General features: G+C 40.3%; 3 protein-coding genes across 4 annotated transcripts; all 3 read left to right on the top strand.

Moving 5' to 3' along the window:
• The first annotated feature begins 1,738 nt into the window (after positions 1-1,738).
• zfpl1 (zinc finger protein-like 1) lies at positions 1,739-6,067 on the top strand. 2 transcript variants are annotated; one of them, XM_069146903.1, is made up of 8 exons: positions 1,739-1,882; positions 3,095-3,202; positions 3,295-3,406; positions 3,611-3,804; positions 3,979-4,057; positions 4,208-4,399; positions 4,552-4,675; positions 4,784-6,067. In XM_069146903.1, exons 2-8 carry the CDS (start codon positions 3,101-3,103, stop codon positions 4,968-4,970), a joined length of 990 nt encoding a protein of 329 aa, XP_069003004.1. In that variant the 5' UTR covers positions 1,739-1,882; positions 3,095-3,100; the 3' UTR covers positions 4,971-6,067. The 2 variants fall into 2 exon arrangements, with proteins under 2 accessions (XP_069003004.1, XP_069003005.1); XM_069146904.1 differs by having other exon boundaries at positions 3,090-3,202.
• A 3,435-nt stretch (positions 6,068-9,502) lies between these two features.
• Positions 9,503-15,409, top strand: LOC138196019 (mucin-4). Its single transcript, XM_069145678.1, has 7 exons — positions 9,503-9,639; positions 9,834-11,341; positions 11,520-12,489; positions 13,147-13,308; positions 13,410-13,476; positions 13,616-13,720; positions 14,570-15,409. The coding sequence occupies exons 1-7, from the start codon at positions 9,503-9,505 to the stop codon at positions 15,407-15,409; spliced, it is 3,789 nt and encodes a 1,262-aa protein (XP_069001779.1).
• A 3,069-nt stretch (positions 15,410-18,478) lies between these two features.
• rom1a (retinal outer segment membrane protein 1a) lies at positions 18,479-22,043 on the top strand. The gene is made up of 4 exons (XM_069145621.1): positions 18,479-18,628; positions 20,377-20,807; positions 20,935-21,181; positions 21,525-22,043. Exons 1-4 carry the CDS (start codon positions 18,479-18,481, stop codon positions 21,726-21,728), a joined length of 1,032 nt encoding a protein of 343 aa, XP_069001722.1. The 3' UTR covers positions 21,729-22,043.
• The last annotated feature ends 714 nt before the right edge of the window (positions 22,044-22,757 follow it).

The following is a 22,757-nucleotide window of genomic DNA, read 5'->3' as shown; positions in this document are numbered from 1 at the left end:
CTTATTAAAGAATGAGGTTGAACTGATTAATTTGTAAAATTATATTTTTCATTTCCCATACATTAAACAACTTTCATGCTGAATAATAAACCACATCTGTGTCTCCTTCCTCTGCACTTCTTAGACTCTGTTTGTTTTTTTGGATTTTTGATTTTCCCATTTTGCTCTCAACGCTTCCCTCTGCAGGCAATTCATATGTGCAATGAACTGTGAAGGAAACAATTTGTGGCCTCGTTCTCAGATACATCCATGGCCATTTACACACAAAAGCATACATGCATACTGTACAGACAAAAAGTCATTATTATGCATGAACAGGCAGCATCACTCGCACATCGAAGTCATTACCATGGATTTAAGAGGTGCTTGTCAGGCTGGATTGAGAGAACTATCATGGCTGCCATTGTTCAAGATGTCGAGTCCAAACTTTTTAAAGCAACAGCTCAGAATTATTGTAACACTGTCAATCATTGATGGACAATTTGTTTTTAAGACAGTCATTTCAGGCCCTCACGATCTCTTTTCTCCCATTTACATTTGCACTTATAACATTTGGCAGACATTCTCAGACTCAAAATGTTGCTCATTAAAACATCACCATCACATTAAATGAAGACACACATTTTGTTGCAGTCCAATCATCCCAGTGACTCTTCATATAACCTGTTCTTCTCTGTCTTTTTCTACTTTTGAAGAAGTATCTGCAGTCATTTGAAAGGTTATGATCACAGACCCATACAATCATCGATTATCTATTTAAAAGATCCACACATTGATAATGAATCATCTATGCCATCGCTGGTGAAAGATTAACATCTTTTTCTGCTGGAACAGAGTTGATGTGTGATTAACTGAGCCTAGAAATCTTTGTAAGAAAGGCTTTCAAAGCAGAGAAAAAACTGGAAATCTGCAGTAAAAAGGTCCAGAGAGCAAAAAGTATTTTAGCATTAAATGAAAACCAAATCAACTTTCAAACTAGTTCTTCATTCCTGTGATGGATTACAGTTTAATTGCATGATGGTTTAGGATGATAATAAAAATAGATTGGATGTTTTACAAAATTATTCTGAGGTAGAAATTTATATCTACAAACCAGTAAAGGTAGAATCCACTAAGATAAATATGAGTTGGTTTGGGATAATGTAGAATTCTTATATTTTAGTCATAAATCTAAATGTGGAGTTTCAGATTTGTGATTAGAAATTGGTGTAGAGAATGAATAAATATACTTCACTTGTCAGGGAATGTCTTTCAGAGATAGTTTGATTGCTATTAAGCTTTTACTGGATGCATGTAACATAAATCTCTTCCAGTACAAACTGTATTGTTTTATTTATGTTTTTGTTTTTACATTCTCCTGTACATCCCTTTGAACTGCATTTCATGTATGAAAACTAAATATGTTACTTTTTTTTTTTTTTTTTTAAACTATATAGTGATTATTTATTATGATATGTTTGGAGATTTGGGAAATGCAGTCAACAAGAGAATAAAATTTTAAAAAAAAAACAATTCAAATGGTTATGTGAAGATAATAAACAGCTACTTTCTTACATTGTACATGCAGACAAACATGCACCACATGTCTAGAAAAGTTGAACGTCTCACTTGTCACCGGTGGTTTTTAGAAACGAACATAAGGCAATGTGTACTCCGGCCAGCAGGTGGCAGACTGCACCTGTTGGGTTCGTTACTAAAAAAAAAAAAAAAAACACGAGGAAGACGCAGAAGCGGAAGAGACGTGGCAAATAAACAGAAGGAGGAAGGAAGCAGTTCAGGTTTACTGATGACAGCTCCATGTGAATTTGACAGGCGAGCTTAAATGACAGTCGTACAACATCCACCTAAAACCAACAGGACTTGACTGAAGTCTGTGTGACGGGTAACGTAGATGTTTCTAACCGTGTTCAGCTCGCTAACGTTTCCTCACCTGATAACTTCCAGCTGCGCTCAGCGGCTAACTGGCGTTAGCTCGGCCAAGTGTTGGGAGTTAAGCTGCCGGGAGGTGTTGTTGAAAACATGACGCAGGAGCTGGTCGTTAACTCTGAGAAACGGACTCAAGACCTCCCGACATGTTGTTCGTGATCTCGGGATAAGTTAAAGATAAAGAATCACAACACGAGCGGTGGAAGAATAAATCCACCTGGTAACGAGCTGCGAGTTAAATTACACGTGTTGAGACAAAGATATTTACAATTACAGCTTCTTTTTTTTTTTTTTAATATAATTATCAAAGGGTATCAGCCTCGATTAACCATCACTATTAGTAAGACAGCGTCAGTCTCCCGATGGGCTGAAGCTTTTTACCAGAAATAAAACATTTTGTAATCACCAACATGTTGATTAGTAACTGTAATTTAATTACCTATTTTAACTGTAACAGATTACAATTTCGTTTATTTAGTAAATATGACTGAACTCTGTGACATGAAACGAGTTCCTGCCCAACACTGGACACCAGGACATCAGTAGAGAGTCTGTTAATTAGAGTAAACAAGTTGTTTTGTCTGTATTTGGCAAAACCAGCAGATTATAACCAACTGATTTACCAACTGATAAATTGTAAGTGTGGCATGACTGATGTGTTGTTTTAAAACACATTATAAGATATATTTACATTTTTCCAAGCCATAGAATTGAAACTAAACAATGCTTGTTTATATTATTTATAAATAACTTTAACACGCGTGGTTACAACATCATACGACACTCAAAGGTTCAAACCCGTCTTCTGACTTTGTGTTCAGACTATAAGGGAGGTGAGGAAGCCCAACGCTCAACGTGTTTATGATCCAACAACCTGTGAGTCTGAGGAGATGTCAGGCTGTCGGGAAAAGTGGGAGAGATAAATACATATCAATCTTTGCCTGTAGGCTTTATTCAAAGGAAGGCTCGCCTCAGGATGAAGAGATTCACTTCAAACCTTTTACCGTGTTGTGTTTTTCGCTGGTAAAGGAAGACGCGTTCTTCTTGTTTGTGGCTTCTGCTCGTCGTAAACAGGAGGACCGATTTACGGAATGAGAGCCTGTTGTTGTTTACATCCCTAACAAACCTACGTTTGTTTGTTTGTTTCTGTGCCGCTGACACAGCGCAGGTGGCTATGGGTCTCTGCAAGTGTCCGAAGAGAAAGGTGACCAACTTATTCTGCTTCGAACACCGCGTGAACGTGTGCGAGCACTGCCTCGTCTCCAACCACAACAAGGTCAGCGGGTCAACAAATATCAAACGATGTGCGTTTGTCCAAAACCTGGAGCATCACATTAACATTCTGTGTTTCAACTCGCTGCCCTTCAGTGTATCGTGCAGTCGTATCTGCAATGGCTTCAGGACAGCGATTACAACCCCAACTGTGCTCTGTGCAGTATCCCACTCAGTGCACAGGACACGGTCAGACTGGTCTGCTACGGTAAGTACAAGTTTCTCTTTGTTGTAAAGTCATTCAGAGTTTAAAGGAATAGTTCAACCACAATACAACAAGTGTATTTCTCACTTACCCTTCGTTTTATCTAGAAATGCAAAACAATGGAAGTAAATTGAATATTGCTTGTTGTGCTCACAGAATTGAACAATAGTCCCGTCCCCCATGAAACTGTTTCTTTTCCTCCCACAGATGTGTTTCACTGGTCATGTCTTAACAATTTGGCATCTCGGCTGCCCCTCCATACGGCGCCGGCAGGGTACCAGTGTCCCACCTGTCAGGGTCCAGTGTTCCCCCCTTCCAACCTGGCCAGCCCAATCGCTGATATGCTGAAAGAACAGCTGTCGTCTGTTAACTGGGCTCGTGCCGGTTTGGGGCTGCCGCTGGTAAGGACCTGTCCTCAAATCCCTCGTGTGGTGATCTCCCAACCGTCAGACTGAAAATTAATCAAGAAAGTTAATATTAAATTCTGTGTATTCTGTACATTCACAAATGTGGGTTGTTTTTTTTGCATGTATTGAACAGGCATTAAAAAAAAAATTGTGATCTTTGACTGACAGATTGAGGAGCCCATTGGGGTCCTTGAGGAGGCTGCAGCTCACGACGTCACTGATTATACAGACTGGTCAACATTTGATAGTGAGCTTTAATCTTTATCTGTCACCTCATTGCAACATGTGTATCATCAAAAGCCTGTTTTTAGGCTGTTTACACGATATTATTTAAGTGGTTTAATGTGTTATGTGCCACATGATCAAGAAATCAAACGGTCTTTTTCTAATTCCGCAGCACAAGAACAAAGTAACAGTTACCCCAGCCACTCTTTCAACACCAACCTCAGCCCACCGCCCAACGCTGCCTCACCTCCAACACAGGAAGACCTTGGAGGTCCTCATAAAAACGGGGATCCAAACATGCAGGAGCACTCGGTGATCAACTTTACTGCCGCCACCACCCGGGACACTATCACACTACACACAGGTACGGTTACTGGAAGCTCTCTGAATCTGCTTCCTCTGCCTGCTGCTAACACGTTCACAACTAAACGGGGGTAGTGTGGTGCACATATCGAGCATTGAGCACACTGTGTTGCGTTCTCTATTGAAATAAGATGATTTGTTGTTATTCTGCAGCATCTTCACCAAGAAAGATCTACGACACTCGGGACGTTTCTCACAGCTCAGTCACGCAAATCGACTTTGATGACGACAAGTACCGGCGGCGACCAGCACTGAGTTGGTTTGCTCAAATTCTCAAGTGAGTATCATAATATGTTTCATGAAGCCCTTTTTTTTTTATTGATTTTACATCAGGAATAAATACGTTTTTGTGATCTCTGACTTGTTTATAAATTTAACTTTTCAGGAACCGCACAGGTGGAAAGCGGACATCTCTGTCCTGGAAACAGCGTGTCTTCATGCTCCTTCTGGTCGGAGTTCTGGGATTCTTTACGTTGATAATCATCATGGCTAAACTTGGACGTGCCTCGGCCGGGTCAGACCCGAATCTAGATCCTCTTCTTAACCCCAACATCCGTGTGGGCAAAAACTGATAACAAGCCGCGATCCCTTCTTTTCCTCGTGTGGTACAGAACATAAGCCCGTGTAGAAGGAGCTGAATTGGGACTTTCCAATACACGGTTAGCCCAGCAGAGGGAGCTGTGTACCCAACTTGAAGAGGCTGCTCTTCTTTAATGTGGAGACAACGCCTGGTTCCATTCATTCTCATCAGGCAGTAGGAAGACATCAGGGCCTTTTAAAATAGTAAATCTCACAACTTTCAGGAGGTTTCCTGTGATCCAAACAAAGCGACACACAAACTGAAAAGGCGACCAAGGATCCAGAAACTGTTGCTTTGATGAAGAGGGGCAGTATTTACATTTGTGATTCCAGCTGACATTTATTGGTGATCTTTGCGAGTTGATTTTTTTTTTCTGCAGTTCACTAGAAACTAAACAAACACTGTTGATGTTGAAAGAACATATTTTGCTGGCAGATTTGTCAGAATGTACATAATCAGCAACGTAACGTCTACACAGTTATAGACTGATGTGAGGGGCTGTGTGCATTTCTCTTTTAGAGCGGATGTGTCCCTTACAACTGGAATCAAATTTACTCCACACATGATACACAACTATTTATCAGTGTTTGCATTACTTCTGAAAAAACTGAGTGCTTTGCTTTTAGATTTGCCATACATACTGTATGTTCATCTTTCTCATGTTTCTGACTGTCCATTAAATGGGAATAATACAGAAATGCAGTGTTGGAATGTTTTTTTATTTTCAATGTGAGCATTTTCTTCTGCACAACCAAAGTGTTGCCCATTTTATTGTCGGAGATCAGTTGCCCACTTCTCACAAAGCAGCTGCAATCTGCATGTTGATGCAAATACCGACCGGGGATATTATGAGTAAATAAGATCCCACACAATAGATGTCGTGCTTGGTTCCCTGCGTTCTCGCTGCACTCCTTTTCAAAATGATATCTGCTCTAAAGTGCCAAAATGTATTGATGAGTACCTTTTTAAAAGGAAAAAAAAAATCTGGAAGGGTGACAGCAGGTAACCTCTCATGTACTCTCTCACTATCTGACTGTGGCAAAACACTACATGCATGTCTATCGTAATAATAAAAAATGGTTGACTGTATGCAGTTTGTATTTTATTTCAACAGGTATCAGGTAAAAGTAAAGCTTTCCCCTTGATGCATTAATCTCAGCCCATCTTTGAATAACTATAATTCAGTGCTGTAAATACTCGGTTATATACAGTCACAGGTTTGGTGAGTTTACATGTCAAACAACCACAAACGTATTGTCATCAGATGGGATGAATTTCATACAGACTAATTAGTTATTGTTTGTTTTGTGGAAGACAGCCTCACTTGCAGAGCAACAGTTTGAAGTGCTGCTATAACATTGCAAAAAACAGAAAACTTACATCACCTTATTTCACAGAAGAATTCATTTGTGTGTGATGTCACGTTGTCTAATCCCTGGTGTAAACAAATCTTCCACAAAGGGTGATGAATGCACTCTAAACAGAGAAAAATATCTCGTGTCCACTTCTGTGGAGCAGAAACTGATGTTCTTTACTCTGACTTTGTCCTGAACATTGTGTGCTCTTACAAAAACTGCATGCAGACCTGATGAATGGACTGAGTGGCGCTCGGCCATGTTGATGCTCTGTAAATATTTGTCACAGTACTCCCCCTGCTGGTCGATCCAGTTCAGCCCTGACCTCCCGCTTGTGTACTGTGGAGGTCAGTGAGCTCAGTGAAAGGACAGAGACCAGAGTCAGGTCTGTGGACAGACTCTCAGTTTCAACTATGTTTCTATACTCTGCACTATACTGTATGAAAGCATATTTTGATCATGTATCATCATATACTGTACTTTCTTGGATAAGGTGATTAGTTCAGGATTTGGGACTTAAAAGTTAAAAGCTTAGATTGTATTTTACTAACTATTCAAAGGTTATCATGCTACATAATGCTCAACAATCATCAAGAACTTGTGTTTTAATTCAACTTAAATCCACTGCCCTTTAGTTTTTTTTTTTCCTCTTCTGCTTTGTGTTTTCCTTTTTTATAATAAAGCATTACATTTGATGACATATTAACAACAAGTATTTGAAACCTTAAAGGTAAATAAAATGATTATGATTATTTCATCCTAGACCCTTTATTACCTCCGTCTATTCAAAATGTAAACGTAAGTGACAAACCCAAAGCAGGCCAAACAGTTGGTCAAAGACTCAGTGAAGGACCTCAAGAGATGCTCTGGATTGTTTACATGTCAGACCAAGTAAACCTCCAACAAGTAAAATTACGAGAGGGTTATTTCACTGAAAGATATGGCAATTAACCGTATACGAATATGTGCTGGTGAATAATTCTATTCAGGACAATATTTCTGTATGAATGCGGCTGCATTCATTATTGGCCTCGTGATGACGTCTTGCATGATGTAACTTTGTGACATGCTGTCCTTTGCAACCCTAGTAATAATTAAATTGTAGATATAGGTGTTATAATTATCCACCAGTACATAGCGTGTTAAGCATGTGAGTGTTAGCTTGACTGCCCTAACTTTCCATCGTGTCCGGCAAACAGTCGCAGCAGGTTTGCGATTGATCGTCAGTGGATTTGAGCCAAGGTAACATTGATGCAGGGAAAGCTGCCGGCGGTGATGATTTTATACACGCTGTAAAATTACAACGAGGATGACAGATCTTGTTCGTGTATACACACCAAGAAGCTTTGGTTTGTATTGTCTGATATGTTTCTTGACATGTGAAAATGCTTGAAGTCATGAGCACTTTAATATAACATATTGATGGCTTGCGATGTGTAATTGCTTTTGTCACTCTATTGGAGTTCAATATATTTTTCAGTAACTCTGAGTTATTAGGTTGACCATTGCACTGACATAATAGGGACATCCTGATCAATAACTTGACACTTTATTGTTGATCACAGTTTTTCTGCACCTCTGTGCCACACTCATGTTGGCAATCATAGGTGGGAAAAATGTCTTTATAATAAACTGGAGTGATGTTTTTCAGCCCTTTCACAGGAATACACTGTAACAAAATTATTTCACACAGATTCACTGTATTATTTTAAAAGGGTTTTATTTGCATTTTTTTACATAATGTAAAATTACCAAAGTTAGTTGTTACTATTACAAAATATAACTATAAAAAAAACATTTGTCATTTCTGAATAGATTCAGTTGGAAATTATAGTTTTTTTTATAAAAACATTTTAAAATATATTTTCACTTTTGCACAGACATAAGAAGCCCTGATATATTTCTGAGTAAAAGCACAGGTAGTATAAGAAGATATTAGGAGGCACCTGATACCCACCCACAACCATGCCTGCAGTCATACAGGCTCACTTCAACAGCACAGTTTACCTCTGACATTTTTCCTCCGCCGTTCCTATTTTTGATGTGCTGCATTTAAAGCACCACTGTTCACAATGAGGAATGAAAGCTGGAAACCAGAGGGTTCTCTTTTTTTGGCTGGTAGAGCGGCTTAGATCCTCAATGTGAAGGCATCCATTTATCTTTATGTGCTCAGGGCATCTCCAAAATAATAATATATTTGAAATTTTGGTGAGATATCTTTGAGATGGATTCTCATTGTACAAAGGAGGTGGTGTTGCATTAATGTATTTCAGTTTATTTAACAAAATCCTGAAGTATTTGATGAACATGTTTTTGGATTTTATAACTATTACTATCTGATTTCTTTATGTGCAGTGCATTAAAAATAAGTACGCCATACACAATAGCACTTAGTTGAGGTTAATACAGTTCAAAGTTTGCATCAACTGGCCATTCTGTCATTGGATGACACATGAGTATATATTGATATGTGAGTGTGTACTGTTTCCCAGATGAGTTAGAAGGTGCGTTACGCAGGGAGAGCGATTGCTTTTCATTGAACAGCGCTGCCAGTGTAGGAACGTAAGTACAAATGTTAACTGATAAGTTAGATACAGACAAATAAGAGGATTCACTTCTTCTTCTTCTTCTTCTTCTTCTTCTTCTTCTTCTTCTTCTTCTTCTTGGAATGCTACTTTATGAGTCAATGTTTTATATTGTTGCTTGTAACTTTTAAATTTGCATTTTCTCTGCGTGTAACATAGGCTTTGTGTTGTAATTCTTTATTCAAACTTTAGTGTATTTTAGGAATGTTGTGCTTAAATCTGAAAAGTAATCATCTTATTGTTACAGCAAAACAGAACAGTTTTATGAAGTAGAGATTACCGATCATCTATTATGTAATGACATTTTCCTCACCACCATGGTTCTCTTAATCTATTGCAATAATAGTATGTAGGTAAATGTAAGTATTATTTTGTTCCTTTATTTGTAGAAATTCTGTTCATATAAGTATACAGACAGTCAAGTATGTGACAAAGTTTTAAAGAGTGCAAATATTTCCCCAGGGATCAATGTCGTGTCACGTTTTGAGGACGACTCTCAGCGGCTGCGGCAGTTGACGGAGAAATTTTTCCAACCTTTACGTCCTCATATGGACACCAGAGGTGTCAAAGGTCCCAAGTCGGAAATGTGTGACCGCAAAGAAAAAGACCACAAGCACAGAAAGACTGCCGGCTCAAAGTCTCAGCAAAGGAAGCACCATTGCCAAACTCAAGGCCATCCTCATCACCATCACCAGCATCAGTCGGATGACGATAGCCATGAGTGAGTCTGACAATTTCATTTACTGGAATCACAAGCCGGTTCTCAAGTGTATGAAATAAGTGCTTAGTTTTTAAATAAACATATTTAAATATACCGTGTTACTCTTTAGTTTTCACATTACAATTATTTAAGCAGCAGTTTATTTGTTGTTGTTACGGTGTGACTTTAACACCCATGTTTTCTTTTTGAAATAGCACCCATTCGACAGCAGAGGACAACATTTTAAGTGATCATCACCTTGACCATCGAAATCAGACTGATAATGACAAGACTCCTCCTTCTCGCTCTCACAATAACCACCACAAGCAAAACCATCGCCATGGTTCTCTTTCAGAAACTTTCCTGAGTTCTTCAACTGGTTCCTCCTCATCCTCTTCTTCTTCCTCTTCATCAGCATCCTCCTCCTCTTCCGCTTCTTCTTCTTCTTCTTCTTCTTCTCCATCTTCTTCTTCCTCCTCTTCTTCTCTCTCCTCCTCTTCTGCAACATCTTCCTCTAACCTGTCCTCGGAGAACAGCAGTGAGCATTCTGATAAATATCTTCTCAGGAAGCCGCAGCACTCACAGTCCTGTACTGATATATCTGGGAAACACAGGTACTTTGAAGAAAGAGACGATACAGCCCCTTTGATACATAAGAGAGGTAAGCCACACAGCGCGTCTGCCAAACAGAAACGACAGAAAGGCAAGTCCTCTAACAGTGGACCTTCTCAGGGAACCCTGAAGAACCAACAGAAGATTACAAGAAGCTCGGGAAAGGACGGAAGTTTCCGCAAAGCAAAATCAATGGAAGCTCTCACTATGCCCAAAGACACCGAAGAACATGGAAATGAGGATGAAGATGAAACGAGGAAAAGTGAAGCCAGGAAGAATTTAATGAAGGAAAAAATGAAGTTCTCTGCCTTTCTTAATGAGATCACGCGGCAGGTGCTCAGCCCAATGAGACTCACAACTCTTGGGGTTACAAATGCTCAAAGACCCAGCAGTCCAGGACAGGCCTCCCAGAGATCCAGGAAGGCAGACAGGAGCACTGAGAAACCCAGACAGCAGAAAAGTCGGCCTACCAGTGTAGACTCAATGAGCTCTCATGGGAGCAAGTATTCCACCTCTAGTCGTCTTACTCACTCGAAATCTTTACACCATTACGGTCACCACTCTGCAGACTCAGCCCATCACGTGAGTCACAGGCCTAAAAGCTGCACTGATATTAGTTGTTCGAAAAAACATAATTCATGGTCCGAAAGTCCTGAGCATCACTCCCGTTCAGCTTCTTATAAACACCACCACCACCATCACCAAGGAGACCATCACACCTCTTATCACCATGACCATCACCATGAAGACCGCAACAGCCCAAGCCGTTCTCATCACCATAGGGATAACCACACCACAAGCCATCATCATCACCATGGTCACCACAGTCCTGCCAATCAACATGGAGATCACCATAGCCCCACTTATCACAACAAAGACCACCACCCCACATCACATCACCGTCACTATGGAGACCATCATCATGGAGATCACTACAGCCCAACTCGTCGCCATGGGAAGCATCACAGTGCAACTCACCATTATCACCACGGAGACCAGCAAGGCCATGTTGATCCCCATCACCATGGAGACAACCAAAGCCATGCTCATCAGCGTCACCATGGAGACCACCACACCACACCACATCACCACGGAGACCATCTCACTTCAGGTCAACACCCCACTTCAGGTCATTACCACAGTAACCATCCAAACACACGTCCTGCTACACCGGGTCACCATGAACACCACAACCTAACCAGTGACCATCAAACTCACCACAGCCCAACACATGTGCATCACCATGGAGCCCATCACAGAGAACCTCATCAGCACGCTGACCACCTGAGTGAATCTCATCACCATCACCATGGAGACCACCACAGCAAATCTCATCAAAATCACCATGGAGATCACCACAGCGAATCTCATCAACATCACCATGGAGACCACCAAGGTGAATCTTATGAGCATCATCATGGAGATCACCACAGTGCAGGCCATCAGCATCATTCTGGAGACCACCCCAATGAATCTCATCAGCGTCACCATGATGATCACCAAAGTGAAACTCTTCAACGTTGCCATGGAGACCACCACAGTCCAAGCCATCAGCATCCCCATGGAGACCACCACTACCCTGAGGCACATGAGCATTATCATGGTAACCACCATACTGAATCTCAACATCATCACCATGGCGACCACCACAGTACAGGCCATCACCACGGAGACCACCACAGCGAAGCTCATGAACATGACCATGGAGACCACCACAGTCCAGGTCATCACCATCACCATCACCATGGAGACAACCACAGTTCAGACCATAAACATAACCATGGAGACCACCACAGTGAATCTCATCACCATCACCATAGAGACCAACACAGTTCAGACCATAAACATAAACATGGTGACCACCACGGTGAATCTCATCACCATCACCATGGAGACCACAACAGTGAATCTAATCAGCATCACCATGGTGACCACCACAGTTCAGACCATCGCCATCACCATGGAGACCACCACAGTTCAGGCCATCAGCATCATCATGGAGATTTCTATAATACAAGTCATCATAAAGGACATCACCCTGAATCACATGTCATCCAGTCCCACTCCAAAAACAACGATCTTGACCGTGATGGCCTTGATGACTGTCACACTCATTCAAAGGGACAATCTGCTGCCAGTCCATCTTCACGGAGGAAGTCAGAGTCTCTTTCGGGCAAGCCTGACTCACCCCGGAATACCAGCAGCTCCTCCAGTGACGATGAGGTGCAGACAAGTTTCTCTGGCCCGATACTGCAGAAAGTACGACTTTACTTCTAACACTATATTCATTCATAATATCTGTTATAACAATGTGTTCACTAAGAAATAACTGGTAAGGTCCAAGATGCTTGTGTTTTATGTGCTTCAAGTAACAGATTAGGTAATGATGTTCCATTCATTTGATTTCCCATTGATTTGGGCAACAGCCTGAATGTCATGATGGACAATAGATTATTCATTACAGAACAATAGATTAGTTATCACGCACAAACTAATTCCAACCAATTTGACATACCAAACAGATCTTTCATTTTTTAGCTTGTATTTTTTTCCCCTTGATTCATCATCAGTAGTAACTTTTGAATAATATTTTTCTCATCCAAGTAATTTTGTTTTCTTTAATACAGGAAAAAACACATGAGATGGGTAGAATCATGTAAGTATGATGAATTCCTTCGTGTTTGTTAGCTGCGAAAAGTAACAATTCAAGTGACAGTCATGACAGTGGCAGTGTGTGTAGATTAACTAGATAAATGCACCTTAAAAAATTGCTTTGTTTACGATAGAAGACATGGAGCTGGGAGATTTTTACATCAAAGTAATAGTAAAGGAAATGTTCGACAAAAATGTGAAAGAATTAAATAAATGCAAGTAAGAGCCTGTGTACATTGTCTCACTTTGTTTGTGTCCTGATAGGATACTACAGGAGCAAAATGAAGGTCTGCACCAAAGTTTGCTGAAGACAGCAGTGAGGATGGAGTGTTTAGGAGAGGAATTCATGAGCAGCCAAAAGCTGTTGGAGACAGAACTTCAGAGGACACGCATGGAGCTCGTCAACCTCACAGAGAGGTTCAAAAGGTGACAAACGTACTTTCAAGATGACAGCTGCAAATGTTTATGGGCATACAGTGTGAGACATTACATATAACGTCTTTCTGTCTGTCTCTGACTTATTTTAGACTGCATGATAACTGCTCATCCACTCAACAGACCAATAATCTTCTGGAGCAAAAGCTTCACTCAGTGGTGAGATAGAAAGTACTGCGATTTGTCTTGTGCAAAATGTCAGCTCCCTAATTATCAGACGCATTAATAGACCTGTGAAAGGGGAGACTGTGACATAGTAAAGTTTCATTCTTACTGCTTCCTTTGCGTTCTGTGTCAGGCCCAGTGTATGGAAGGAGAACGTGAGAGGTTGAACCAGCGTATCTCAGACCTGACGGAGCGGCTTGCAGATGAAAAATTTGCCAACACCATGGAAACATTTAAGGTGAGCTCTGTACCTTCCTTTTTAAATTCTAGGCAGAGAGTGGATTGACCAAAGGGCACCACCTCAACGACTGAAAAAACAACAACAATTGTGTTGTTTCTTATGATATCTGTTAGCCACAATGGACAAGGACAAACAAACCAAGAAATAAAAATAAATATTGATAAACCTCTCCAAAATAGTTTAAAGCACATGCAGCATTTAGTATTAATCTGTTTTTCTTTAAGTTTATGTATAAATTAATTCATCCCCATACAAAGTATACAGCTGGATGAAACGTTGTTCTTCGTGGACCCAAGGTGCCACCACAATATAAGATTAAATAAAAATTTAAAAATAGGTAACACAAATAGAAAACACCAACAGAACTGTGTATGTGGCATGGTGTGACTGCTGGTATTTAAAGTGCAGAAATTGTGATAAAAAATTTTTTTAAATATAAATAATATAAAAAGATACCTAACAAGCTGAATGATGAAGGTACATTGTACAAATAGAAGGCACAGCTGTAATGATGGAAGTGTCAGACTGGCGTAGACCTGAGGTATGTCGTCCTGAAAAAGCAATGCAATGTAGATAATAGAAAAGTGCTGCCTGACCAATGATCACAGTCGTAATTGTGTGTGTGTGTGTGTGTGTGTGTGTGTGTGTGTGTGTGTGTGTGTGTGTGTGTGTGTGTGTGTGTGTGTGTGTGTGTGTGTGTGTGTGTGTGCATGAGAGAGAGAGGGATCTAGCATGCAATGGAGGGAGGTGAGGGAGCAGTGTGTGTTGTAGGGGGTGGTGTGTGAGGGTGAGGTACAATCAACATGTACATACAATCATGTAAAAATCAACCTCTACTTACTATAGGTAACATCAATGCTACACAAACCCATCCTTCATTTTCAGTCTGATGATGCTGTTAACCAGGTGGGTCTCCCTATCGCCCCCCCTCCGGCTCAGTTCATGGACAGCTTCGGAAAGGCCAAAGCTGCAGGGCAGGAGCAACCTCTAGGGTCGGTTCCAGAGGAGGAGGAGTCTGACTGGTCAGAGATGGGAGAAGAGGCCCCTCGGTTTATACTGACAGGATCAAACAGATGTCCGGTGTGGAGACATCACGAGGTAGACGTGGACAAATACAACAAGTCAGGCGGAGAAGACATTGTCAGATCACATTCTCCACGCCCACTGCAGATACCTCACCTCACCATCCACAGTGAGATCTTACCAGCACTTCCAACCAATTCCTGCCCCTCTGGCTTCAAGAATCTGTCTGATGGCGTGACGGGTGAGGGAGGTTACAGGATCACCACAACTTCCAACCTAGGATCTGCCATCCTGATCCGGTCAACTAGCCTGGAGGAAATCCCTCTAGCATGTCAGCACATGCAAAAAGAGCTGAGAGGCACAGAGGCCATGATGAACCTTCACCATCATAGGGAGGACTCTATCGAGGATTTAGATAATGAAATCATTCATCACTGGAGAACAGGCAACGACAAGGACGCAGTTATTGGGCGGCCGACAGACAGCAGGGCATCAGAGGCCGATAGCAGCCTGGCCATCCTGCAGTCAGCTGAGCAGATGCTCAAGCAATTAATATGTGAACCGCAAGCCAGTGAGGGAAGAGAGCAGCGCAGGTCGGAGGTGCCCGACTGGACAGGAGGGATTCCAGATGAGGTGTTCAAAGGGGGGCGCACACAGCTGTGACAGAAACACGAGTGCACCAGTCATTATGTCTGAAGTACTAATTTACTTTATTTACTGTGAAGCTTTAATGAGGCTCCTTTTCAGTGGCTCGGTGGTTCAGCCTGACAAACATGTGACTTGAGGAGACTTAACCTTTAAATTTCAACCATTAGATTTATTGGATTTACTTTGATAGCCTGGTGCAAACAGTTTTAACCAATTATATGTGATTATAATAGTTGACATGACCAATTGGAGGCAGATGAAAAAAATGTGTACATACCGTGAAACATCCTGCACAGTTTAGATTAGATCATTTAATTGAAAACTGTAAATGTGGATTTTTGTTGCATAGATGCAAATATAAGCAGATGCGGTTTCTTTCCTGTTTTTCCATCCCTACTCACTGTAAAAAAAAAACAAGTTATTCTGCTTGGTTTATAGCAAGAAATATTAAGTATTGATATAGGGTGTACTTTTTTGCATAGATAGCTGCATTTATGCATTTTGATTGCATTGTGTGATGCTGTAAATTGCAAGTGTAACGCACAATATTAAAACATCTCAAAAGATATTTTTCAGTTTTCAATGTTCCTGTCAATGGATTATCCTGTTGTAAAAAGTATTGCTAGGCATGTAATATGTAATATAGGCGACAGTATAACATAATGTATGCTTGCAAGTGCAGTAAATAGCTTTCACTATATCGACATGAAAAAAATATTAAAATATACATATATGTATTTGTTTTTTCTCTGGTTATAACGATAAACCTGCCAAAATAAATGTTTAGAGCTGAACTCATGTAACTCTTTCCTTGTAACATTTAATAAACTACATGAAGAAAACAATGAAAGTCTGCTATGTTGTGAATGTGCTTCATGGAAGTGGACAAACAGGAACAGTTATTAGCAGTTATCATAGTTGAAATATGGCAATTTAATCCATTTTGGACTGACATGAACAGTGAGTTTCCCATTTGTGGTTACGACTGGTCTGAACAAATGATCAATGGGTTAAATTTGGTTCCCCTCAGGATGAATTGTAGCAATTTAAGTGAGCCTCTTAAAATATAGCACCAGCATAACATATCAGGTCAAAACAAAACCTGAGTTTGCTTTATGGCAAAGCTAAACATGTTTATCAACCGAGCAGTAGTCTCTGTTTAGCTCTAATTAGCAAATGTCAAAATGTCACCATGCTAACGCGGTAAACAAAGATGGTTATCAGTCAGCGTGTAAATACTGCACCTGATAAACATGTTAGTATTTAGAAGCCGCCTCGTGCTGGTGTCATGGTTAGATTAGTCTTGTTCCTGTATGCACTGTCTCCAAAAAAAATTAAATTTCTGTGTTTTCCCACCGACACAACAGAATGCCGACCATAAATGTTTGGTATCTATTCTGAACTTTTAGATCAAATAATATTCAGTGTATCCAGCAGGTGGTTACTAAAAGTACTGGTGTGCTTTGCTCTGGCTAACGACAGTGATTTGAAATGACCTCTCTGTTTGTAGGCCCGGTTTTGTACTTAGCTGAACACAGCTTGCAGCTGCAAGCAAAACGTAGCTAATATAAATATTGAATATTGAACTAATAAGATAAGATAAGATAAGATAAGATTGACTTTATTAATCCCACAGTGGGAAAATTCGGCCGTCACAGCAGCAAGAAAAAAACAAAAAGTGCACACAATATGAAAATCTTTTACGAATACGTATAAGATATAAGAAATAGACAAATAAAAATAATTATTTTAGAATAAATACACACACATAGACTATATACACACACAAAAAAATAAAAATAAAAAAATAAATACAGTTTGGGATGGATGGCTGTCCGGTGCTATGAAATGAAATGAGATGAACGGTGCAACGATATTATTATAGGGTCAATAATGAAAGTCATTAATGTTTTTTGTACTACTCTGGGATGTTCTCCTTTTAACCAGTAATGTGGCTGCTCAGCAGTAAATGAAGTAGGCCTATTGTCAGTGATTCTGCTTGAAACTTCTATAAATCCTGCAGACAAACTCACATTTGAATCATCACTCGAGCACCTAAATGTTCCATATCCAGCCTGTCCCTCTGAGCTCCTCAGGAGTATTATAAAATGAACAACACTTAGTCTCTCTGCCACCCCACATTAATTCTGCCATAGTTGAAGAGGAGCATTTAATCAGTCGGAATTTATTCACTGACTGTAGTCATGAATGGTTTTGCTGTGTTTCTTTTATTTCAACTGCATACAGTTCAAACAAGATTATAAGAACCAGAAATGGGAAACTATGTTAGTTTTGAAATAAAGTAGGCCCTACTATCAGAAATATTTGATAAATAATGTCATCAACCTGAGATAAACTGGTGACCTTTTAGTGACCTTCTAATCTCAGAATTATTCCAGTTTATGTGTGGATTTGAAGTTGTGTCCTGAGGATCGTGTGTTACAAAGATAATGACTTACAGAGGCTACTAATAATATCCATCTCCCTGTCAGGATCAATTTGGTTTGTCACCCATGTCCCTCTGTGTGAGTAATGGATGCTGAGCAGACAATGGCCTGGATCCACAGACCAGTTTAATAGGATAGGTAGGCATTAGTGGTAAGACGCTCCCAGCATCCAGGTTTGCCAAATCCAGTGTGCCAAATCCACTGTGTGGCACACCGGACGGTGCACAGTGGTTGCTGGAGATAGCTGGACTTTTTTCATCACTTTTTGGGAAGACAAATAAGGTGAACTTTGACACACTAACATCGGTTTAATTGAAGACCACTTGAGATGTGAACCCCAAAAGTTTTATTCTTTAAGGATTTTGCATTAACCTCTCCACTTTTTCTTGTTTTAGTTTTTTTCTATCTCAAAGTTACTATCCATGTGTTTGAATTATCCTCCCACTGTTGCTGCAGGTTTCGTTTTCAAATTCAGTGTTGTGTTTCACTTCTGTCATCTTCATCACTAAACCCTTGGAGTCCTGCCTCTCACTTCTCTTTCTCTCTCTCACAGACAAAGCACAGCATCGTCCCTCATTGCCTCATCGCTCTCCTTCCCCTATTCCCCCGGTAAGACTCGGATTCCCTCGCTGCAGCCATGGTGGTGATGAAGATGAAGTTCCCCTTTCAGAAAAGGGTGAAGCTAGCCCAGGGACTGTGGTTCCTGTCATGGAGTGCCGCAGTTGCCGGGGCTGTGACCTTCACCCTGGGGTGCATTCTGAAGACGGAGCTCCGTAGGAGGGCAGAGGTACTCAAAGTTTTACATGCTACAGTGAATACTGCCATTCATTTTTTGTATGTTTTCACATTTAAGTTCTCTGAAAATAACCATGATTGACTGTCATTTTTAATTAATTGCAAAAGTGACTAACATAAACTATAGTGTAACAGAGTGTAGAGTAGTAAGTATATATATATGTCAGTGACCCTACTGAGAAAAAAAATATTGAAAACATAGCTGCCTTTACTGTAATAATAATTCTTACAGACAAAACAAATGTCACATAAACTAGTAATAAGTGCTTGTAATTCTAGACTCACACTATGCTTTGGAATAAATATCAACATTCAGGGAAAACATATTTTTCAGGTTGTCAGGTGATGCAGCTGATTACACACTTATGTACTAATTTGCATAAATAGCAACAAACACCTGACAAATGAAATCTGTTTCTGTCTTAATGTCAAACTGCTGCCACAATATTTTAGGGAGAAAACCTGAATAAGGAAACTTGAAAAGGATAAATTCAATCTGATACCTTTGAAAAACCTCTTTGTTAATTGTAGACCAAGGAGAAGTCAAAACAACTGTGACCCACTTTGGATCCTGATTCATCATTTCATAAACCAGTCCCTGTCAGTCTTAATCACCCTAATCCCTACTTCTGAAGGCTGTCATCATAACTTTGCATAATTTCATTGTTTACATTAAATTGTAAAGAAATATAAAATTAAGTCAGAAAAAGTATGAAATCTGAGGCTTACAAAAATGTGATCATGTCACGTAACTGTCATGTTATAGTTCGTACCACAGATTTTCATCCCATTGTTTTGCACAAGTAAAATTAGTGAAATCAAATATGCAATTGAGGCAGCATTTGAATATGAGGCACCAGATTTTGTAAAATACTTAACCAAAAACAGCTTTTTCTTTCCTTTTTTTGCTTTTTTGCTTTGCAATTTAACTACTCTATTACAAAAAGTGAACATTCAAAAACTCAAAATACAAAGTCCTAAAACCTCACTACTGCATTTAACATGGGATGGATAGAAAGATATTCATACCTTTCTCTTAGAGAAATATATTTTAGACTGTGTGAGTACTATTATTGTAGGTGCCCTTGAGTACAGATTTAAGCCCCAGCGACTTGCGGTGAGCCTCTATGGCCTCAGTAGACTCCAAACTGGGATCCTCTTAATTATACGTTTTTTGACAGACAGTAGGAAAATGCTGCTAATGAGTTTTAATATAAATGTATTTAAGAAATCCTTCCTTTATAAAAAAAAAAAAAAAAAAAGGTCACAACCCTATAGAGCCTTTGAGGGTTCATCAACACACATGCTATGTGGTCGCTCACTATTCAAACCCTGATAACTTTAACTTTAAACTCAGGATTGAACAGTCTGGTTATAACGAATGTTAAAGAAAACCCACCTGGTAGTGCTCCTGACCTGATATGTCTTCCTTGGTTTCGGACAGTGGCGTTCAGCCATTCTTGCCTGGAAAAATACATGTAACACAAGAGCTAATGTTGATCAATGGGTGTAACTTGGAGTACTTACTCATGAAAGTTATTGTCCCCCCCCCCACACACACACACACACTTCACGCATTCGTTAGTGTGCAACAGGAAAAGTCTCAGAACTTTATGATTGCACAGAACATACATTCGTTGAAGGATTGCACAGTGTTATATACATGTTGATATATTTTGATAATCTTTCATACAAAATGTAACTTGTATTCCTTCCATCCTTGTGTGATTTACATTACAGGTAATGGATAACTCAGACATACATATTGTGCCCAACACCCTCATGATTGTTGGTCTGGCATCTTTGGGCATCAACTACTTTGCGTCAAAGATCTGCCAGGACGCTCTGGACGCCGGGCGATTTCCTCGCTGGAAGACCTTCTTGAAGCCCTACTTTGCCGTCTCGTGCTTCTTCACCATGCTCATGCTGCTAACTGTCATCATGAGCTATGTGATGAAGGGCAGTCTCGAGTCGTCTCTGAAGGTCGGCCTGAGGAACGGCATCCGCTTCTACAAGGACACAGACACCCCGGGCCGTTGCTTCCAGAAGCAGAACATCGACCGCCTGCAGATGCAGTTTCAGTGCTGTGGAAACACTGACTTCAGGGACTGGTTTGAGGTCCAGTGGATCAGCAACCGATACCTTGATTTCAACTCCAAGGAAGTGAAAGAGTAAGTGGATAGAGCTGAGTGGGTTTTACATCTGTGCATCTTCATTACAATAGAAGGACATCTGATCTGTATAAAGATGATAAATCATAAAGTACAAGTATTGGTAATCTTTCATTTGTCTCTTTAGCCGCGTCAAGAGCAACGTGGATGGTCGTTATTTGGTAGATGGAGTCCCATTCAGTTGCTGCAACCCCAGCTCACCGCGGCCGTGCATCCAGTATCAGCTCACCAACAACTCAGCCCATTATAATTATGAGTACCAAACCGAGGAGCTCAACATCTACCTGCGAGGCTGCAGAGAGGCCCTGGTCACCTACTACATGGGCCTCATGAACACCATTGGGGCTGGAGTGCTGTCAGTCTTCCTCTTACAGGTAAATGAGAGGAGCTCCAGTGGTCCAACAGTGATTTCAGGCAAAGCTGGTGGTGCTTCAGTGAACTTTATAATTTGGAAGACGATCAATGCATTACATTGGCTTTTATAGAATTGGTATGGTTGCACAACAATTGTTATAAACTACACTAACATTGTGCCTGCAATTGTGGTATTATCGAAATACGCCATCAGAGAGACTCCTGACTTCATCAAGAGAGAATATAAATGGATCTCCAATTCACAATATATACCATATCAAGCAATTACCACCTTCATTTGGTAGTCCTTCATTGAAACATCTACAATGTTCTCCTCCTTCTCTCCACCTTCCCCCTTCGCAGGGTTCTGTGCTTGTGAGCTTGCGGCTCCTGCAGACCGCCATGGAGGCAGTGTCAGGGGAGGAGAACACAGAGATCGAGACGGAGGGCTACCTGCTGGAGAACGGAGTGCAAGAAACCATCATGGAGTACCTCGACCCTGTGCTGAAGTTCTTCCTGCTTAAAAACCAGGTGGAAGAGGGCACTCCTTCGGGAGCTACAGCCTAAACCCCACACGATGTACACACATGTAAATAACGTTTACACTGAAAGGGCAACTAATGAATGATTTTAATTTAAAAAGAGAACACAAATCACAAATTTCTATCAATTTCATAGATTTAGGGATAGTATTTTTTTATTGTCAGATGATCATCAGAGGTAAAGGTAATTAAAAGTTATGTTACTCTAATTCCCCAATCAAATTATGATCAGTGAGGGTACCAACAGAAGTTTTGATTTCTACTGGTCCTAATATAACTCCTTAAAATTTATAATATGCTTAAAATAAGCAGAGCAGATTTTTTTTTAAAATAATTTATCTATTTTATTTTTCATGTTATCTACTGGACTTGGATGATAAACCCCATAATTGTTATATTTGTTTACAATTCCACAAATACACCTAATCCTTTTGTTGCTTTTGAATATGATATGCATTGCTAATTGAATTCTCACAACACTTGTCTTGACGAGGCAGTGTTCAAAAATTATTTTTGGTCTTACAAAAAAGCTGACTAGAGAGACGTGAGGCACAATATTCTGCTGCGCAGCAGGACTACGACAAAATAACAGATGACTTATTAAAGTTTGAAGTTACTAAATTCCTAACGGAGTTGAATCGTTTTTTAAAATTTTTATTTATCTATTTTTTTTATTTTTTATTTTTTAAACATCTTTTGCTGGGGCGGCACGGTGTTGCAGTGGTTAGCATTGTCGCCTCACAGTGAAAAGGTTCTGGGTTCGAATCTGGTCCTGGGCTTTTCTGTGTGGAGTTTGCATGTTCTCCCTGTTCCCGCGTGGCTTCTCTCCGGGTACTCCGGCTTCCTCCCACTGTCCAAAAACATGCATCTCAGGTTAATTGGTGATTCTACAAAATTGCCCTTCGGTGTGAATGTGCTTTTTCTCTATGTGTTGACCCTGTGACAGACTGGCGATCTGTCCAAGGTGTAACCCTGCCTTCGCCCATAGTGAGCTGGGATAGGCTCCAGCCCCCCATGACCCTGTTCAGGATAAAGCGGGTATAGATATTGGATG

Source organism: Embiotoca jacksoni, unplaced genomic scaffold, assembly GCF_022577435.1.
Source record: "Embiotoca jacksoni isolate LCO1_2020_lvr unplaced genomic scaffold, fEmbJac1.0.p SCAF_13, whole genome shotgun sequence".
NCBI lineage: Eukaryota > Metazoa > Chordata > Actinopteri > Embiotocidae > Embiotoca > Embiotoca jacksoni.
The sequence above is the reverse complement of the archived record's forward strand: the minus strand, read 5'-3'. Positions and strand labels throughout refer to the sequence as shown.